Source organism: Pseudochaenichthys georgianus, chromosome 1 (genome assembly GCF_902827115.2).
Source record: "Pseudochaenichthys georgianus chromosome 1, fPseGeo1.2, whole genome shotgun sequence".
Lineage (NCBI taxonomy): Eukaryota > Metazoa > Chordata > Actinopteri > Perciformes > Channichthyidae > Pseudochaenichthys > Pseudochaenichthys georgianus.
In genome coordinates this window covers 45,805,489-45,823,778 of record NC_047503.1, presented here as the reverse complement: position 1 = coordinate 45,823,778, position 18,290 = coordinate 45,805,489, and the positions used below count along the sequence as shown (strand labels likewise).

Genomic DNA, 18,290 nt, shown 5'->3' with positions numbered 1-18,290 from the left:
TATTTTTGTCTTTTGCACAAATAAAAGACTCGGAGGAGTTTAAATGATACGATTAACCTCCAGAAAGCCAAACGTTTGGAATGAAAACATGGTGTTGTTATCGTATCCTTGTGAGATAACGTTCAGCTCGTGTGAGGTTTCAACATGTGGGAATTGCTTCGACAAAAGAATCCGGATCTAACAGCTTTGGCATTCCCATTTAAATCCATATGAATGTGTGTGTGTGTGTGTGTGTGTGTGTGTGTGTGTTATTCACAACATGCACACCCACAAGTTTCAACAGACGCTTGTATGAGACATACTTTTATTGGGTGTTTTCAGATACAGTTCCACTCACATAGAAGCAATTACTCCACATAAATACAAGGTCACAGATATACTCTCATCTCAACCACATCTGTTATTTAGAACTCTTAACACACAAAATAAAATCGATCGCCACCTCCATCCATGTTTTTGGGACTACATGACAGATTAAAAAAAAAGCAAATAACTGAACAGATACATAAGAAAATGAAACCATGTTTGAGGTCGATTCACACTCGGCATGTTGTGGAGGGCCGTGACTCTGTGTGTGCTCAGGGTGAGACAAGGAAACCACACCTCCACGGAGCTCAGCGCGATCCACGACGTCCCGACTGGTCCCGACCAATCAGAGCACACTGGGCTCACAGGGAGGGGGGGCAGCGAGCCGTTTAGTGGAGAGAGGGAATACACATACTTTACAGAGATGCTGGATGCGAAACCAATGTGAACATTGCACAGTATAAATCTATTCTAGTCGACCTCAACAATGGAATTATGATCAGTGGAAATGGCCATGACATGTGACCTTTAAAATGTGGAGGGCTCACTGCTATAGTTGAATTTCTTTCGGCCACGTGTCGGTTCACGGACACTGAGAATGTGCACAATCGATACAAATAATTGAAATTGCATTTTTCACTGGTGCAGTATTCAAATCACATACCCAAAGGACAACTATGTGAATATCTGAATGAATGCATACACAATATATTCTACAGACCTAATCAAATCTTTGCGTGGCACAGATCGTCTTTAAGAGAAATCACACGATGATCCTTTTAATTTTTCAATCATGTTTCAGAAATGGTCGCTCCCTCTTCTGCCCCATGGACAACAGTCAACGCTGTGAGATCATTAATCATCACAATTACAATATACGTCAAAATAATACAATTACAAATTATGCTTCAGCTAACTAAAGCATGTTGCATTATGGGATTGTTATGAAAACCGACGTTGGAAGCAAACCCAAAACACAAGGGATTGTGGGTAAATCTCTCAGTTGGGCAGTTAATGGTTGGAAAGCCCAACTCAGAGCAAAACCACAGTCTGGACTGATGCACAGACTAATATATACAATTATTGTTTGGTACGGATCCTCATCCATCATTTTAATTTGTCAATCATAATGTCTAAAAAATGGTCTTTCCCTCGAGGACCGCAGGAAGAATGGCCGACGCTGAGGAAGGACATGGTGGATCATATTGCAATTCAATTTATGTGTCTCGCTTGTGGCTTTGTTAGCTTGCCAGCTATTCGCAGCACGTTATATTACGGGGCCGGAGAGTTTTATCCAAACCGACTTCGGAAACAAACCAAAAACACAAGGGATTGTGGGTACATCTGATATTGGGCAGTTCACAGTCTGGATTGAAGCTCACATCGAGGCGGAGGACGGTTGTAAGGTCACCCCTGCCGTCAGTACGTCAACGTGTTCTTGGGAGAGATACTAACGTTGGTCTCCGAGCAGAAGGCCTCTTGTAAAGCAGCCTCTGTGTGTGTGCATGTGTGTCAATGGCTGAATGCTGACGTCTATATGTAAAAGCGCCTTACGGGGCCATTAAGCTCGTTGTTCTGGTCCCTCGCCTGGTGTGGACCCAACACTGTACCGGGGGCTCGTGCCAGGTCCGTGTTGACTCTAAAACAACGTCTCTGACTTGGCAGGTTACCAACACTTTGTCCGACAACTGAGCTACTTGTGAGTCCGCTTTGGTTTACAAGCTCCGGTTCACTCGAGACTGCAACGAAACAGAAGCATTCCTTGAAGGAAAGCCTCCCTTTAATAGAGTGACTCTCGTTATATGCATGCCGCCACCACGACTACCAAGGAGGGCTGGAGGAAAAGATACAACGTAATTTGGTCTTTCTAAAAAGTAGCTGTATATTGATTTTGATTCTTTTTGGCTGAAGCAAAGTGGTTTTAGAGAGAGGAGGGGGGGGGGTAGTGTGAAGGAAGGTTGTAGGGTGGAGGTAGAGGATCTGAGGGGTAGAAATGGGGAGCGGAGAGGGGAGACGTAGTTGTGGTGGTGGCTGGCATCAGTAGCAGGCAGGTGTTAATGTATACTCGCATCGTGTTTAAGACGTTGAAATGTGGTAACCTTTTTAAACAAGCACCAATGTCCGATACAAAGCGACCATGACTCGACGACATATCTGATCTTGAACACGTCTTGAGGATCCCGGAGTGCAGGTCTGCTGCTGGTTCCCAGAGTCCACTAAGAAAGGTCAGGTGCTTTCGGCCACTAAGCCCCGCCCCTCTGGAATCAACTTCCAGTGCCGATCAGGGAGGCAGACGGCGCCCACACGTTTAAGAGCAGGTTAGCGACTTTCCTTTTTAGTACAGCGTGCAGTTTATACATCCTCATGGACCCTTCGTTTTATGGCATTTTATTTATTGTACTCTCTGTATTTGTGTAATAATAATAATAATAATAATAATGGGTTCCATTTATAAAGCACTTCATATTTGATTTCAAATCCCGAAGTGCTCCAAGTAATGAGCATGAACGGTATAAATAAACATTACACGACACGGCAGAATTAATAAAAAGCAACTGTATTTGTGTTTCTTTTGAAATTGGTATTTTCACATCGATCTTAAAAGATACGTTGTTGTTTTTACATTGTTTTATAAATAAACTTGAATTGAACTTGAGTCAGATAGCTATTGGGGTCAGTTCGCGTTTCGGAATAAAAGGCTAGGGTTTGATTGGTTATCAGTGGTTGGATAACTGATATTTCTAGATGTTTGTGAAGCATTGACACGGTATCATAATTGGAGACAGCGTTGGAGGCGGACGCACGCTGACTTTCACCCCCACACACGTACAGTACGAGCATATGCTGTACATTAATCATAATGATTAGTCTCGATCTTATGAATACTAATTGGGGATTTGAAACCAACATTTCCATTTTTTTTCCCGCTGCAATGTGTCTTACTTTTTTAAAACACGGAAAATGTAGAAAAAGTATTCAGCCCAATAACTATTAAATACTTTGAGCACATGATCCAGCATTAGCCAATCAGAAGCATCTACCACTGATACGCTGCACTTTCTTGAGTTAACGGTGCTTTTTTCGTTTTGAATATGAATCCATTTGAGAGCAGCTACTTCTCCGCTACTTCAAATATGTGAGAGGTCACTCCTTAACTGTCAATGCCGGAATATAACGAAAAATATTGGAGGAGTATTTTTCAGGTGGAGGGAATGAAGATTAAAGGATTTGAAGAAAAGTGGATATTATCAAGACATGTGTCAGCAGCTCCGACGCAGAGAGGTGTCCCTACAGTACATCTGCACAAAGGCCGGATTTCATCAAAGGGGGTCGAGTGGAAAAGAGACTGAATTGGGCTATGAGATCACCATGGCAACTGGGACCTCCGCGGTGTGGAGCATGAGGGTGGTGTGTGTGTGTGTGTGGGGGGGGGGGGGTAATGCTGAAGAGGGAATCGCTCTTCAATTTGATGGTTTTGGGAGATTCTCATGGCGGCGGTCCAAGTACTCACAGTAATGAATTCCACACACACACACACACACACACACACACACACACACACACACACACACACACACACACACACACACACACACACACACACACACACACACACACACACACACACACACACACACACACACACACACACACACACACACACACACACACAAAATAACAGTTATACAACACGACCGCACGGGCACTGAGGTCATCACGCTTACCTCGGTGTCCGCGGGCCAAATAAATAAGAATACTCAGAAGTCATGTTCCCTGATGGTGGCGACATAAAAATAAAAATGTAAACAAACACAAAGAAAAACTAAAGGACTGCTCCCATTGGATGGTGTTCCCTGGAAATCGTTCTTATCAGTAACGAAAAAAAACTCACATATTTCCTCATTTAAAACGTGTTCACAAAAACCTTCCATTTACTAAGTCACAACTTCAAACTGCGTGCATCGTATCGGAGTCACAAAGTGGATTACTCTCCTCGTTTTAAAAGAAAAGTGTTTTAACACACTCAAAACCTTAGATTCCAGTTACTGTACATTAATGGTAATGTTGAGATGGAGGCCAGCCAACCACGGGGTAGGAATGACGAGAGGCGTCGCGTCACACACGGTCCTGGAACAGAGAGGAAACAGAAATCAGAACAAAATATATATTTATTAAAGGTCCCATGTCGTGCTTTTCCGGTTATCACCCGTCCCCTTGTTGCTATGAAGGTTGTTCTGCATGTAGCCGGTCTGCAGTCACAGACCCTCAAAGTGCACCCTGTAGCGAGTGAAGCTCTAACGCAGAGAAGACCTGTCTGCTGCCCCAGAACGCCTCGCTGGACATTTCTCTTCTTCCATTGTTTGCTTCTTGGGTATACAGTAGTGACGTATTTCGGGTATAGTTACGTTTGGACCAATCCGCGGACTTCCTCACACACACACTCTCGGCGGGACGTTGCGAGGCTCGCTGCTGCGAGGAGCGGGACAATGTGAAATGGCTCACTGGTGTGGGGTCGGCGAGACAGCGAGACACCGCGGAACTCAGCCTGGGCACACACACAAACTCCCAGCCAGGCTGTGTGTGTGTGTGTGTGTGTGTGTGTGTGTGTGTGTGTGTGTGTGTGTGTGTGTGTGTGTGTGTGTGTGTGTGTGTGTGTGTGTGTGTGTGTGTGTGTGTGTGTGTGTGTGTGTGCCTGCCCAGGCTGAGTTCCGCGGTGTCTCGCTGAGGGCCACTGGGCTCACAGGGGGGGGGAGGAGCTCCAACAAGCCGTGTAGGACAGAGAGGGAACACACAGACTATACAGAGATGTTGTGAGAAACCAATGTGAGTTTGGAACATTGCACGATATGAATTTATTTTAGTCGACCTCAACAATGGAATTATGATCAGTAGAAATGGCCGTGACATGACATGACATTCCTTTAAAGGAATACTGCAGCCACAAAAAGGACATTTGGATATCAATTGCTCTCCCCATTTTACCTCAAATTCTTCAAGGAACCTTTAAATGTTTGAAAAAGCTCCAGGGTGAACGGAGAATACAAATTGGGGCCGTGCGTAACAACAGAACACACTATAAAAACATCCAAACTTGCTCACAGTATAATCCAAATTGTATTTATCACTACTCTCGAAACCCATTGCATGTGTGTGTGTGTGTGTGTGTGTGTGTGTGTGTGTGTGTGTGTGTGTGTGTGTGTGTGTGTGTGTGTGTGTGTGTGTATATTGCTTATATATATATATATATGTTCACTACTCTCGAAACCCATTACTTGACATGACAGAGAGGACATATTGTGCTAATTTCTTGCAGGCCATTGACATGCACTAAAACCTTTATTACAAACCACAGGAGAGGGGAAACCACAACAAGCAGACTTCTTTAAACTCTGACTACTTCTAAATCCAGGCTGAAGACTTTTCTTTTAGCCGCTGCTTTTAAAGCATCTTTAAATGCCATTTTCTTAATGTCTTTCCTTTGTTGTAAAGCACCTTGAATCGCCTCATGTTGAAAGCTATATAAATAACCTTGCCTTGCCTTGAAACACTCCTAAAGAAACAGTCTGAAACCTTTGTAGGAAAACAGATCATCCAAAAGTGTTATGTTAAAGACACAGAACGATTTCAGGAAAAATACTAAATATATTTAATCGTAAAATCCATGTGTTTGGGAAGTCCAGAGCACATCACCTGATATGCAGCAGATGCTTTTCGGCCCCGATTCAAATCAATTGCTGAAAACCTTTCTATGCTTTTTGAGTCTTTGTTCACCGTGGAGGCATGTGAGAAAAGAAGAATTCAAAGGAACCACATGGGGAGTAATTGATATGTTAATACTTATTTTGTGGGTGAAGTATTTCCTTCATTACGAGCAGTACTATGACTGTAAGCATCAAAGCAAGATGTTGTTCAGTAGATTATCGTTCTGCAGGATTTAAGAGCACGAGTGGCTCCGAGCAGACATGCTTTACAGAAATCATAAAAACGCTTTTCTCTCTGGTTTCCTCTCAGCTGACTTCAGTCACTGTAGGCTGTTCGGTCGGTGCAGGCATTTCTTCCTCGCTGGAGGAGAAGAATGGAGAGGTTTCTGAATTGCAAACAGGCGAGTACAGTATGCAGCCTTCAGGGAAACCTTTGCTAACAAGAAGCCAACAGAAAGAAAATCTTCTTCTCACGATTTTGTCTCCTTTTGATGTTTTTTCCTTTTTCTACGGGTCGTTTTTATGAAAGCAAGAAGCATCAGGACACTAATTGTTTGTATACGGTATCAGATCTATTACTCTAGTGCAGTGTTTCTCTTTTTCATACCAAGGACACTTAACCAATAAAACAACACTCGCGGACCACCTAACTCCACAAATATCCAAAATCACATCGTTTTTCTAGAACAGATTACAAATCGCCTGAAAATGGTACAAACAGGTGGCAACATGTGTGACGAAGGTGTTGCGCTGGGCTATACCATGCAATCGAAAGTGAAACTTAAGCTCGCTCCATTGCGGAGATATTCCCGTGAGAGTGCGGAAAACTTAAATGTATTTATTTATTTCAAATGTGAAATTTTACCAATATACTCACGGACCACTAGGGGGCGCTCACGGTCCGCGGACCACACTTTGAGAAGCGCTGCTCTAGTTTCATTTCCATTCAGTATGGTGAACCCAGCACAATGTGGGTTAATGTGTTTATTATAATCCAAAGCCTCGTGTTGATTACATTCAGTTTTCTAGTGGAGAATGATTTTTTGTTAAGTTAAATGTTCATTAATTGTCAACCTGCATATGAGAATTCTCAGAGCCATAATAAAAACACTGATGAACTTCTGTTTTTTAAAATTGTATTCACCATTGGCTATCTTTTAGCTTTGGTTATGGAGAGCCTTGTTCAGTGCGTGAGAGCAGGTACATATCTCAGGACGACATATTTTAGGGACATCATAAAAAGTATAGTAGTGTATTTAATGTCTACATTGTTGAATTTTACTTTTTAAGATATGCAACTTGCACACTTTAAAACATTTAGATTTTCTTGAGTTAAGTTGTGCATAAGGAGGGTGTATTCATTTGATTTACCTTCAATACATTCTTATTTATTGTGTTCTTACCAAACAATCTGAAGAAAGTGTACTCGTCAGTAACTACCTGACTCTCAAAGTCAATTACAATATAGACAAACACAGAAAAACACTAAAACACAGCTTGTTTTTGGCTATTTTCTATATTTACCAGTATTGTTAATGCGTAAACCAGACGCACAGGCTTTAGATGTAGCCCCCATCACAGGTTGTATCTCTCACAGTGTGTCTGAATTACTCACCATGTTACTCCCAGAAGTAGCGCAGGTACCATATAGTTTCATTCTTCAGCTGAGGGCCAAACAGAGGGTTAGCCTGAGCCAAGATGGCTACCAGCCAGCTGCATACAAAGAGAGAAAACACGATTAACACACTGGTGTCCAACACATGAAGGATTTACCTTTTCTTTGGTAAATGCAGCTTTCTTTGATTTTACAGCTCTGGCTGCTTCACTCTTAAATCAATACGCCGATTAGAGTGGTGCAGTGTCGATGTATTTATGTAGGCCAACACAAATGGTTCCCTCGAAATCAAATCCCATTCGATTTCAGAATATTGCAGAACATCGGATCTGTGGCATGCACACCTTTATGATACTTACACGTTTTGTTCAGCAGGATCATCTCCACCTTTAACACCATGTTGGGCTATAAAGAATCTACAGCAAGGTCACATGACTTCACGTCACCACCGCTAAGCTAAAGGAGGCTAATGTTGGGCTATAAAGAATCTACAGCAAGGTCACATGACTTCACGTCACCACCGCTAAGCTAAAGGTGGCTAATGTTGGGCTATAAAGAATCTACAGCACGGTCACATGACTTCACGTCACCACCGCTAAGCTAAAGGAGGCTAATGTTGGGCTATAGAGGACCTACAGCACGGTCACATGACTTCACGTCACCACCGCTAAGCTAAAGGTGGCTAATGTTGGGCTATAAAGAATCTACAGCACGGTCACATGACTTCACGTCACCACCGCTAAGCTAAAGGAGGCTAATGTTGGGCTATAAAGAATCTACAGCAAGGTCACATGACTTCACGTCACCACCGCTAAGCTAAAGGTGGCTAATGTTGGGCTATAAAGAATCTACAGCACGGTCACATGACTTCACGTCACCACCGCTAAGCTAAAGGAGGCTAATGTTGGGCTATAGAGGACCTACAGCACGGTCACATGACTTCACGTCACCACCGCTAAGCTAAAGGTGGCTAATGTTGGGCTATAAAGGAACTACAGCACGGTCACATGACTTCACGTCACCACAGCTAAGCTAAATGTTGCTAATGTTGGGCTATAAAGGAACTACAGCACGGTCACATGACTTCACGTCACCACCGCTAAGCTAAAGGTGGCTAATGTTGGGCTATAAAGAATCTACAGCAAGGTCACATGACTTCACGTCACCGCCGCTAAGCTAAAGGTGGCTAATGTTGCGCGTGATGACGTTTCGTAGTCTCATTTAGACACTTGTTGGCAACCGCCATTTTAAAATTCACCAATGGGGTATTTACTGATGTATTTTATGTTGTAGAATAAAACGTTAAAATCTCTTCAGCTTGAAATAACCACATCATTTTTTTCTGGTATCTAATCGGAAGTCTAAAACAGAAAAAAAATATCAGCTTCGAGACAAGTGAACAGGAAGTGCTGAAATGCTGATTCCCCTGTTTTAGGACTCCTTCCTGCACCACTCTAAATAATAAGTCATACTGTATGTTACATATGATGGTCTTCAAGATGCTACACGAATGATCGATATTATACCATTACTCATGAGTAAGTAATGTCTCTGCTTCTGATCAAACTATTCCAACTCATCCATGCATCATTTCCAAATGTAACCTAAGACCTTTGTTGACTTCAAGGTGGGGTAGGTAATTCACTTCAGAAACACTTGTTGTTATATTCCATGGAATGCTCTTAACGTCCCGATAGCAATGAATACATTAAATGCTTTGACAATAAATATATTAAAAAATGTCATCTGTGGAAGCCGTGGCGCTGTAAAAAGCACGACCAATCATCTGACCCGGCCCGTAACTGTGCACAAACTTATCTCGTGCCCTCATTGGTCATGTGCGCGTTCATGTGTGTTGGAGGAGGGGCAGACCCGGCGTCATGGGCGGGCCCCATGGGGCCGGGCCCGCCCATCCAGGATGTGGGCCCGCTGTTTTAATCAGGGCTGAATACAACATTTTAATTGTTTTATTATTATGTTCAGTGGCGGCGCCAGGGTATACTGGGGTAGGCTACAGCCATACCAATAAATGGCTTAGCTCCACCATGAAAAATGATTTTAAAGGAAGCTAAATAAAGTCCGCCAACTCGCGCGGAGTAAATTGCACAGACAGCAGTTAGTCAGATTGATTTCAGCCACTCGTCTGGAAATACCGAAGACTAGAAACGGTTTGAAAACGTTTGTCACGTAGTGATCGTCTTCTCAATAGAACATCTTTGATAATGTCTTCTGGCCAATCAGAATCAAGATAACGACGTGGTGTTGTTGCAGGAAGTCCCGACGGAGAATACTTTTGCTGTAGTTACAGTACATCTCTATATATATCGATACAACATTACGTGTTGATAGAAATCAACACGTAATTAAATAAGACCCCACGGTTTGATGATTGATGTGTGGGCTGTCTTTCATGTTGACACACAGAACAATGGGGGCTATCCACCCTTATCCACAATGTAAAGTAATTCACAGCCTCTTCCCTCTTCTCTCTCTTGCGGCTTTCACACCAGCGCTTTTCAGGTTCTAGCTCCGAGCGGGAGCTTTTCTGGTTCAGCTCCGGTTTCCCTTTTCAGCTCCCGCTCTGTGCACACCGCCCACTGGCGCCCCAGAGCTGCCCCTGCTGCGTCATGACGTCACCGTTTACATCGCTGATTTGCCCCCCGACGGCAGCTCACAACAACAACAACAACAACTGCGTCGGGTCGATGATCGTGTTGCTTTTAATCACACGAAGCCAGAATAAATTGAATAACGACTTCTCCAACCTCATACTTTGCTCCAGAGTGCCGTGGTTCATTGTTTATTAATGTGTTTCTGCAGCATTTACCGACCGCTGCAGTATTGGCTGCTCTTCCACTGAGTTTATTCTCCCGTTAGCTCCCGGTTAGCTCACACTGCAGCGGCCGCTCTAAAGTATTCACTGTCCGACTCACACAAGCAGCTGATGCATATCCCCAGTTCCCCTTAGCCTAAGTGAATGTGTGTCAGTCTGAATTGACGCTGTTTGGTATCACAACGCTGTTATGAAAGTTTCTCTGGTATAAAACGGGTGATGTTACCATAGCAACCGAAGCTAAACTGACTACTTGCATCCGATAGCTGCAATAATACAAAACAACACGTCTGCCTCTCTCCACAATGATCGATAACAGCGAACGGATGGTCAAAGTAAGGTACAGATAAACAGAATCACACGAAGCCTGGTTAGTGTTGCCTGACTTTATAAAGTGTGTTTATAGGCACTACTGCTTGCAGGCAGGCTGACAGTCGACCCATGGGAGGTGGGTTTAGTTTCCTGCACGCCTCGACGTAAGAGAGACGTAAGCGACGTCGCCTCTTAGCTCCAAAGCTCTTGCCTCTGGACCGACAATTTTTTGGAGCTGGAAATGAAGCGGATTCCGGAGCTAAGAGCCGGCGCAGCTCCGGTGTGAACTGGAAAACCCGGCGCTTTTCAGGCTCTAGCTCCGAGCCGGAGCTGAAAAGGCGCTGGTGTGAAAGGGGCATCTGTGAGGAGCAGCAGGTTCAGCTTTCAGAACAAAGTAACACAAAACTGAAATGGCATTCATTTTTTTTTAAATATGTTGTGTAGTAATAGATTTATTTATTTTTCTTCTCAAGAGAGGACCAGAATGTGTATTTTATGTTAGTATTTCAAAAAATCTCCTGCGGGAGAATCTCCCCAGACCCCCCTGCAGGGGTTGGGTTTTCAGCATGTCAACTATTTCACAATTCAGTTTTCCCGGGAAATGTAAGTTTCGGGGTGGGCCCGCCCTGGTACATCAAATGCCCGCCCAGAGAGTATGTCTGCCGCCGGGTCTGAGGAGGGGCTCTGTGAGGAAGTCTGAAGGAAGGGGCAGATTTTTTCCGGTTGTGTATTTTCAAATTCTAGCGCACTCGAGCTGGTTTCTCCGTTCTTACCTACCCCACCTTTCATGTTTGGAAATCTACTTTTGTTTATCCACTCTGATGTTAAAGGACTACACCGCCCTCTAGTGGCAGAGCGATACTCCTGCATGCACCTCCTCCTACTTCCTGCTCCAAACACTATCTTCATCATTCATCATATCATCTGCATGGCAATGTAAAACCGCAGAATATCCTGGAGAGAGACATCAGTGTTGTGTCACTGATGTTTTTCACACAATCAAGTAATAATGCCAAATTGTATCCCATAATATCCCATAAATATAACCTTTGTCTTGCATTTGCTGTCAAGATCCATCTCGCTCTCCTGCAGGTTGTTTCATTAGGAGCAGTAATGCGGCTGTCTTTTTATTTCTGGCCGTGCTTTTCTTGTCTGATGGCCTTGAGATGAATATCTTCTTTCAGGTTATTAGATTTTCCTCGTACGATCCACTTGACACAGGCTGCATGCCCCGTTTGAATTCTTGCAAATCATTGGCCATTGCTTTTGATTGCTCGGGTCTCCCGGCAACATGTTCTCCAGCAAGAAAAGCATTGTGAGAATTTCCAGGGGTCATCATGACATCTTTCATAGTTGTTAAATATCAATTGCCCTGCTTTTGTTGGTCCTCGCCTCCCATTAATATAAGGCATAGCTACAAACTTCAAGAGCGGAATACTTTTAGAAATCGACTGGAGCAGAGTGTGACTACGCTGACAGACTTTAATACAAAGAGCCGGGGAAAGAACTGCCATTAGTCACTCCCAGGCCCGCGTTAACCTGCCATCAGGCCCTGGGTTTGTAGGCCCCCTATTTAAACAACAAATCAAAGTCCTTTATAGCTTCAGCTCTGTGATCGCACTTCTCCACCCTGCTCTGCGCGCCTGGTCCTCTCCTCCAGATGAGTGACGTATCGGGCCTCCCTCATGTATCTGTCCGGTTGCCGTTGGCTCCCCTCCACGTAGCAAGTCCTCGTCGTCCTCTCATCTCCTCCAACAGATAACATCCCTCCTGTCTGTTCTTCCTCTCCCGCTACTCCATCGCTATCAGAACCAGACGGCCTACTTGTCTCCGAGGCCCCGCGGCCGGCACCGCTGCTGCTCGGTACAGAACTCATCTGTCCTTCCTCCTCATCCTGGCCTACAGGTTTAAAATAACCTGGAAGCTTCCGCATGTTTTGTAATAGCTGCTTGTCTCGAAACTCCTTTTCCCTCAACAATTTCCTTTCCCGAGCGCCACTCTCAAACTTTTTCGCCTAAACAACCTTCTTCTGTCACTCAATCACTCGCAATTTGAATAAGTCACATGTGAAACATATTCTCATTCTGATTGGCTGTTGAGTGGTGCCCACTGACTGTTACGGAGTCATCTCTGGAATCCATCGATCTGATTGATTAGCGGAGCAAATGATCAAAATAGTACGGAGGGAAGATAGTGTGTGTGTGTGTGTGTGTATACGTGTGTGTGTTTGTGTATTTTTGCGTTTGTGTAACCCTAACCTTAACCGCTTAGAGATGTCCCGCCTCTTAGCCTATAACGTACAATGTGTTGGAGCGCTAGCCAAGAGGAGCGCGAGTGTTACATAGTGGTGTCACAATGTTAATAAAGTAAACAAAGGAGATGAATGGAGGCGTTTAACATACTGCAGGAAAGGGAAAACCCCAAAAAGCAGATCAGGGCCTCTTTAAGGTTTCATTGTAATCAGAGCTGTATGTGAACATAGCAGAGTCTCGTGCAACATGACAGCCGCTTCACACCATAGAAGAAGAAGAGTGTTTACTCACAACAGGTAACAGCAGACGGCTGTGAGGATGAGACTGGTGACGATCACACTGCAAAGAAAGCAGAGAGGGGGGTTACGTACCTGCAGCTCTGTGCCCACCCTCACTGTTACTGTGATGATGCGTTCAGGTACCTGGCAAACCGACAGTTAATGGGTCTATAAAGAATGAAGTCTTTTTCATTCAAGCCTTTTAAAACACGTCTTTAAAGGAGTCCCATTTAGCAGGTGCAGTGCAAAGTAATACACAGAGCACTGACTGTTTATAGAAGGCAAATAACATGTTTTTTTAAATCAATAAAATGCAATAAACACATGAAGATAATTCCAGAACGGAATACATAAATGTCATAAATGTGAAATGTTATTATTTAAGTGAAATGAAAGAGAACCCCCCCATGGCACCCCTTCCTCTCTTCCAATGTTTAATTAGATAATGCAAAGGGTGTCTAGATAAATAAAGTTAAAATATGTATACATGTCTTTTGGTGTGTTAAGAAAACCGAAATGCTTAGAGAAAAATATATGTATCATTATATCATGTGTCTACTTTTCGGATATTTTTGTTTATCAATTTGACACTGCTTTAGTACAATAATTCTCATGTTTCATTTAATTTTTTTTATTTTTTTTTTGTATTATTGTTTTACACATTCGAAATAAATCAAATCAAATCAAATACTTGAGTACTGTTGAGGCATTTCTGATGTTTTAATGAACAAAAGCCACTTAGCTTGATTGCATATAGCCTGTGAACCGGTAGCTTCAGCCTCACTGTTATTTACACATATACCGGGCCTCACAATTCTGACTGTTTCAACATTAAACTCCAGCAATAACACATTGTGCTTTTAATATGTCCCCCTAAATGATGTTTTGATGCGTATGTATCCCTGAATTGACCCTTTAACCTTACTGTGTGGAAGGAGAGGCTGATGGGATGCAGGATGACGCGCAGGGCCTCCATCACTACACTGTGTGGATGTATAGAGATGCCATGCGGCGTAATGCAACGATAACATTGATTTTGAATCCTAATAAAAACTCCTAATATCCGAAATGAAATGTGTGTGTATAGAATGAAAGAAAACGCTCATTATTAGTCGGTGTTAATTGCAGCAAATGCCGCTCGACCACCTACCCCCGGTTCGGTCCTTTGGGTACCAGAAACGGAGCCACGATCCCCACGAGCGCCCATAACGTGGTGAAGCAGATCATCGGCAGCGCGAGAGAGTGAGACACCATGGCTCCTGTCTGCAGAAAACAGCAAATGAACAAGAATTAATGTCGATATGTCCTCCTGGAGATAAAGCGCATCAATGGCTGCTGACACTGCCAGTCGCTTCTGTGGTGTTCCCGCCCACTTAAGCCTAAACGCTCCCTGATTGGTGGAGCTCGGGGAGATGGTGGAGTCTGATTGGTTCAGCTGGATGTCTATTTGTATTACAGGGAGAAGGATTGGAGGGATGTTTGTGGACAGCAGATTGCAGGCAAATGTTTTTTTTTTCATCTTCATCCCAAAAATGTGGATCGACTGTGTTTACATATCAGGAAGAAGATAATACAACTATTTAAATTCAGAATCCAGCAGTTTCGACAAACATACAGTATTTTTCTCTAAATAACCCTATTCAATTCATTTCATTCAGCAGTAAAACAATTAACATATGTACACCAAACAACTCAAACCAAACAACAACAACTTTTATCATTATGAAATAATTGTTTAAAACAAAACGTTTGTCCTTACATTTGAATGTTTTTATATCTTATTTTATCTTCTGTTGCACATTTTTACTTCTTATGTTTTACTTAATTGTATTCAAAAATGGAACTACTGTCACAAAAAACGGTTTCCCCCTGAAACTAAAGTATTTCTGATTCTGAGTGTCCTTCCTCAACGCCTCTGTCAATTCAAAGTGACTGGAGACCGGACTTCAGCACGTTTGCAGGAATACTTTGGTGGTGGGAGAAGTACTCAGATCTTGTAGTAAAAGTAGAAGTACCAGAGTGTAGGAATACTCTGTTTCAGTAAAAGTCCTGCATTCAAAATGTTCCTAAAGTAAAAGTAGAAAAGTATTCTCATCAAAATATAGTGAAAGTAGCGACAGTAAAAGTAGTCATTGTGCAGATTGGTCCATTTCAGAATAATATATAATAATAATAATAATAGATTTAATTTGTTAGCGCTTTTACAGGTGCTCAAAGACGCTTTACAGATATAGTGAAGGGAAAAGAAAAGGAAGGAACAACAAATAAATATATAGTTAAAGTTAAAGTCAAATAATACAAAAACAATCACACATTAAAAGCCAGATTGAAGAGGTGAGTTTTATATATATGATATATAATATATATGATATGTTTTATAATGATTGATCATGAAAGTGTTCTCAAAGCTGGTGAAGGAGCAGCTAGTCTGAATGGCTTTGTAGACTGCAGGGTAGCTGGTGAAGGTGCAGCTAGTCTGAAGTACTTTGTAGACTGCAGGGTAGCTGGTGGAGGTGCAGCTAGTCTGAATGGCTTTGTAGACTGCAGGGTAGCTGGTGGATTTACTCCAGGTGGAACTAAAGTCTGATTCAACACTTGATTATATTTCACACCATTCATCCAGATCTGTGAAGTCACTAGAGGTATTAAATACATGTAGTGGAGGAAAAGTACAAAGTAGCATAACATGGAAATACTCAAGTAAAGTACAAGTATGCTTCGAAACCAGGAGACTGCATCAAAAGAGGGTCCAAAGACCAAGAGGCTAAAGCAGGAACTGACTCTTAAGGCTCTCTATCGAGCTAAGCCCTCCATCTTTAGAAACATCTGATTTGATTCTTTGTCTTTTCAAAGGATACGAGTTGAAGTTGCTTTCTCACATAATCAATCCTTCACTTTGTTAAGGTATGACTATGTAAGCTAAACAGCGGTACCGATCACTTCCTATCAATCACTGAACGAAACCTGATCTGTTGAATTAAAAAGGAATCGAACCATAGCATACGCAGTGCATTGCATTCATGCACAACAGTATTTTGTATTACTGCTGATTTGAATTCCATTTTGTATTCCTTCTATTCCATTGCAATGTAAATACTGTTATATTTGATTATATATTTAATTATCTTTTATATTTTTCTAGTTCTCTGTGTTTTTAATTCTTGTTTTTATGCACCATGACACCAAGTCAGATTCCTCGTACATGTACCTGGTAATAAACCTGATTCTGAATAGAAGTTAACTTGTTTTACAATGACGCACACTTATACATACTGTAGGTGCATATACTGTGTTTGTCTACACATGCATTTGTTTATCTCCGTGTATAGTACATCAGTAAAATACGCACCATCAATGCTGAGAAGAGGACACGAGGGGACGCAGGGAACTGGGGGTTTGAAGCTGGAAACCCTCCAACAGTCCCCAAGCGTTCATAAAACAGGACTGTGATCAGGGGTCTGGTCCCTTATCAGGGTCTCAGGGAAGTTTGAGAGTCGTAAACCCTCGTCGTAAAAGTTGATGATTGTTTTAGTTTCTGACGGTCTGTTCTGCAGAATATCAACGTATTCTGCAAGAGTTGAAGTCACCAGAAGCCCACTACATCATTTTAGGCAAACTGTTCCTTAAAGGCGGGGTAGGTAATTCACTTCAGAAACACTTGTTATATTCCATGGGATGCTCTTAACGTCCCGATGGCAATGAATATCTGAAGTGCTTTGACAATAAATATATTAAAATGTCATGTGTGGAAGCCGTGGCGCTGTAAAAAGCACGACCAATCATCTGAGCCGGCTAAAGTAGCTGGACGGCCTACCTGCCTGTCAGCCTTCCATCTGGGCACAAACTTATCTCGTGCCCTCATTGGTCATGTGCGTGTCCGTGTGTGTTGGAGGAGGGGCTCTGTGAGGAAGTCTGAAAGAAAGGGCAGATTTTTTTCGGTTGTGTATTTTCAAATTCGAGCTGGTTTCTCCGTTCTTACCTTTAATTTAAAAATGTGTCAAAAACATTTCTAAGAGCACAGGAGGAAATGTGTCTTCAAAATATAAATACATTGCAGAGCAACTGGATACTTTTGACTGGGGTCCTCCAGGACACCAACACATTGGTTTAACTTCTGGTACTAATACAAAATACTCTAATTAAACAAAAACAGAGAATTTCATTTCATTCCTTTATTTACCCAGGTGTATCCCATTGAGATCATTGATCTCTTTTTCAAGGGAGACCTGCTCAAGTAGGTTCCACATGAAACATACAAACATAAACAGAACAACAAAAAGGACATCTTACAGCATGATTATATGAAGCCATCAGGAAGAATAGGATTGAAAAAGGTCATGAAAAATGTAAGTGATAGTCAGTGATAGTATAAAGCTCCTGTGAGATATGACACAAATATATAGATTTGGTCATCTGTGTGGACCCTGGTTCGTAGGATGAGGTTCAAAACTTCAGACTCAATTTACACAAGTTTAATTCTTTATTTTATATCCAAAACGTCATTTAACACAGATGTATTGAATACTTTTTCCATCGCAAAATCTACTTGTGCTGCACAAGCTAGATGCTGCTGACTGAAAAAGAACAAGATGTTGTGTACAGGGCTCGTTATCCGGAGAAGAAAGGAGGTCTTGGATCCGGTTCGATGAGAATCAATGGTCAGGTACTCATCTAGTCTTGCAAGAATGAGCAGAGTTAAGTCACATACGAAGGATATGGGTACACTCACACCTTGCTGCTCAAGGGAGCAGGAAACAACATCAAGCGTATATAGTCTAAAGCAGGGGGGTCAAACTCAAACACACAGTGGGCCAAAATAAAAAAAATGGGTACTATTCGAGGGCCGGACTGGTTCAATGTTTGTTGCAGAACGTATTGAAATGAACTTATCAGGAAGGACCGCCTCTCCTGACCGCCTCTGCCTCTGGCAGTCAGTAGGGACAACATAGAACTCAGTGTGCTGCTCTGTGATGCTAGCTCAGATACTTGGCA

The 18,290-nt window shown here is 42.6% G+C and overlaps 1 protein-coding gene across 1 annotated transcript; it reads right to left on the bottom strand.

The window, feature by feature from the left end:
- Positions 1-287: 287 nt before the first annotated feature.
- On the bottom strand, positions 288-14,654 carry atpv0e2 (ATPase H+ transporting V0 subunit e2). Its single transcript, XM_034089307.2, has 4 exons — positions 14,449-14,654; positions 13,312-13,359; positions 7,624-7,721; positions 288-4,434 (listed from the first exon to the last, which is right to left on the bottom strand). The coding sequence occupies exons 1-3, from the start codon at positions 14,550-14,552 to the stop codon at positions 7,628-7,630; spliced, it is 246 nt and encodes an 81-aa protein (XP_033945198.1). The 5' UTR covers positions 14,553-14,654; the 3' UTR covers positions 288-4,434; positions 7,624-7,627.
- Positions 14,655-18,290: the final 3,636 nt, after the last annotated feature.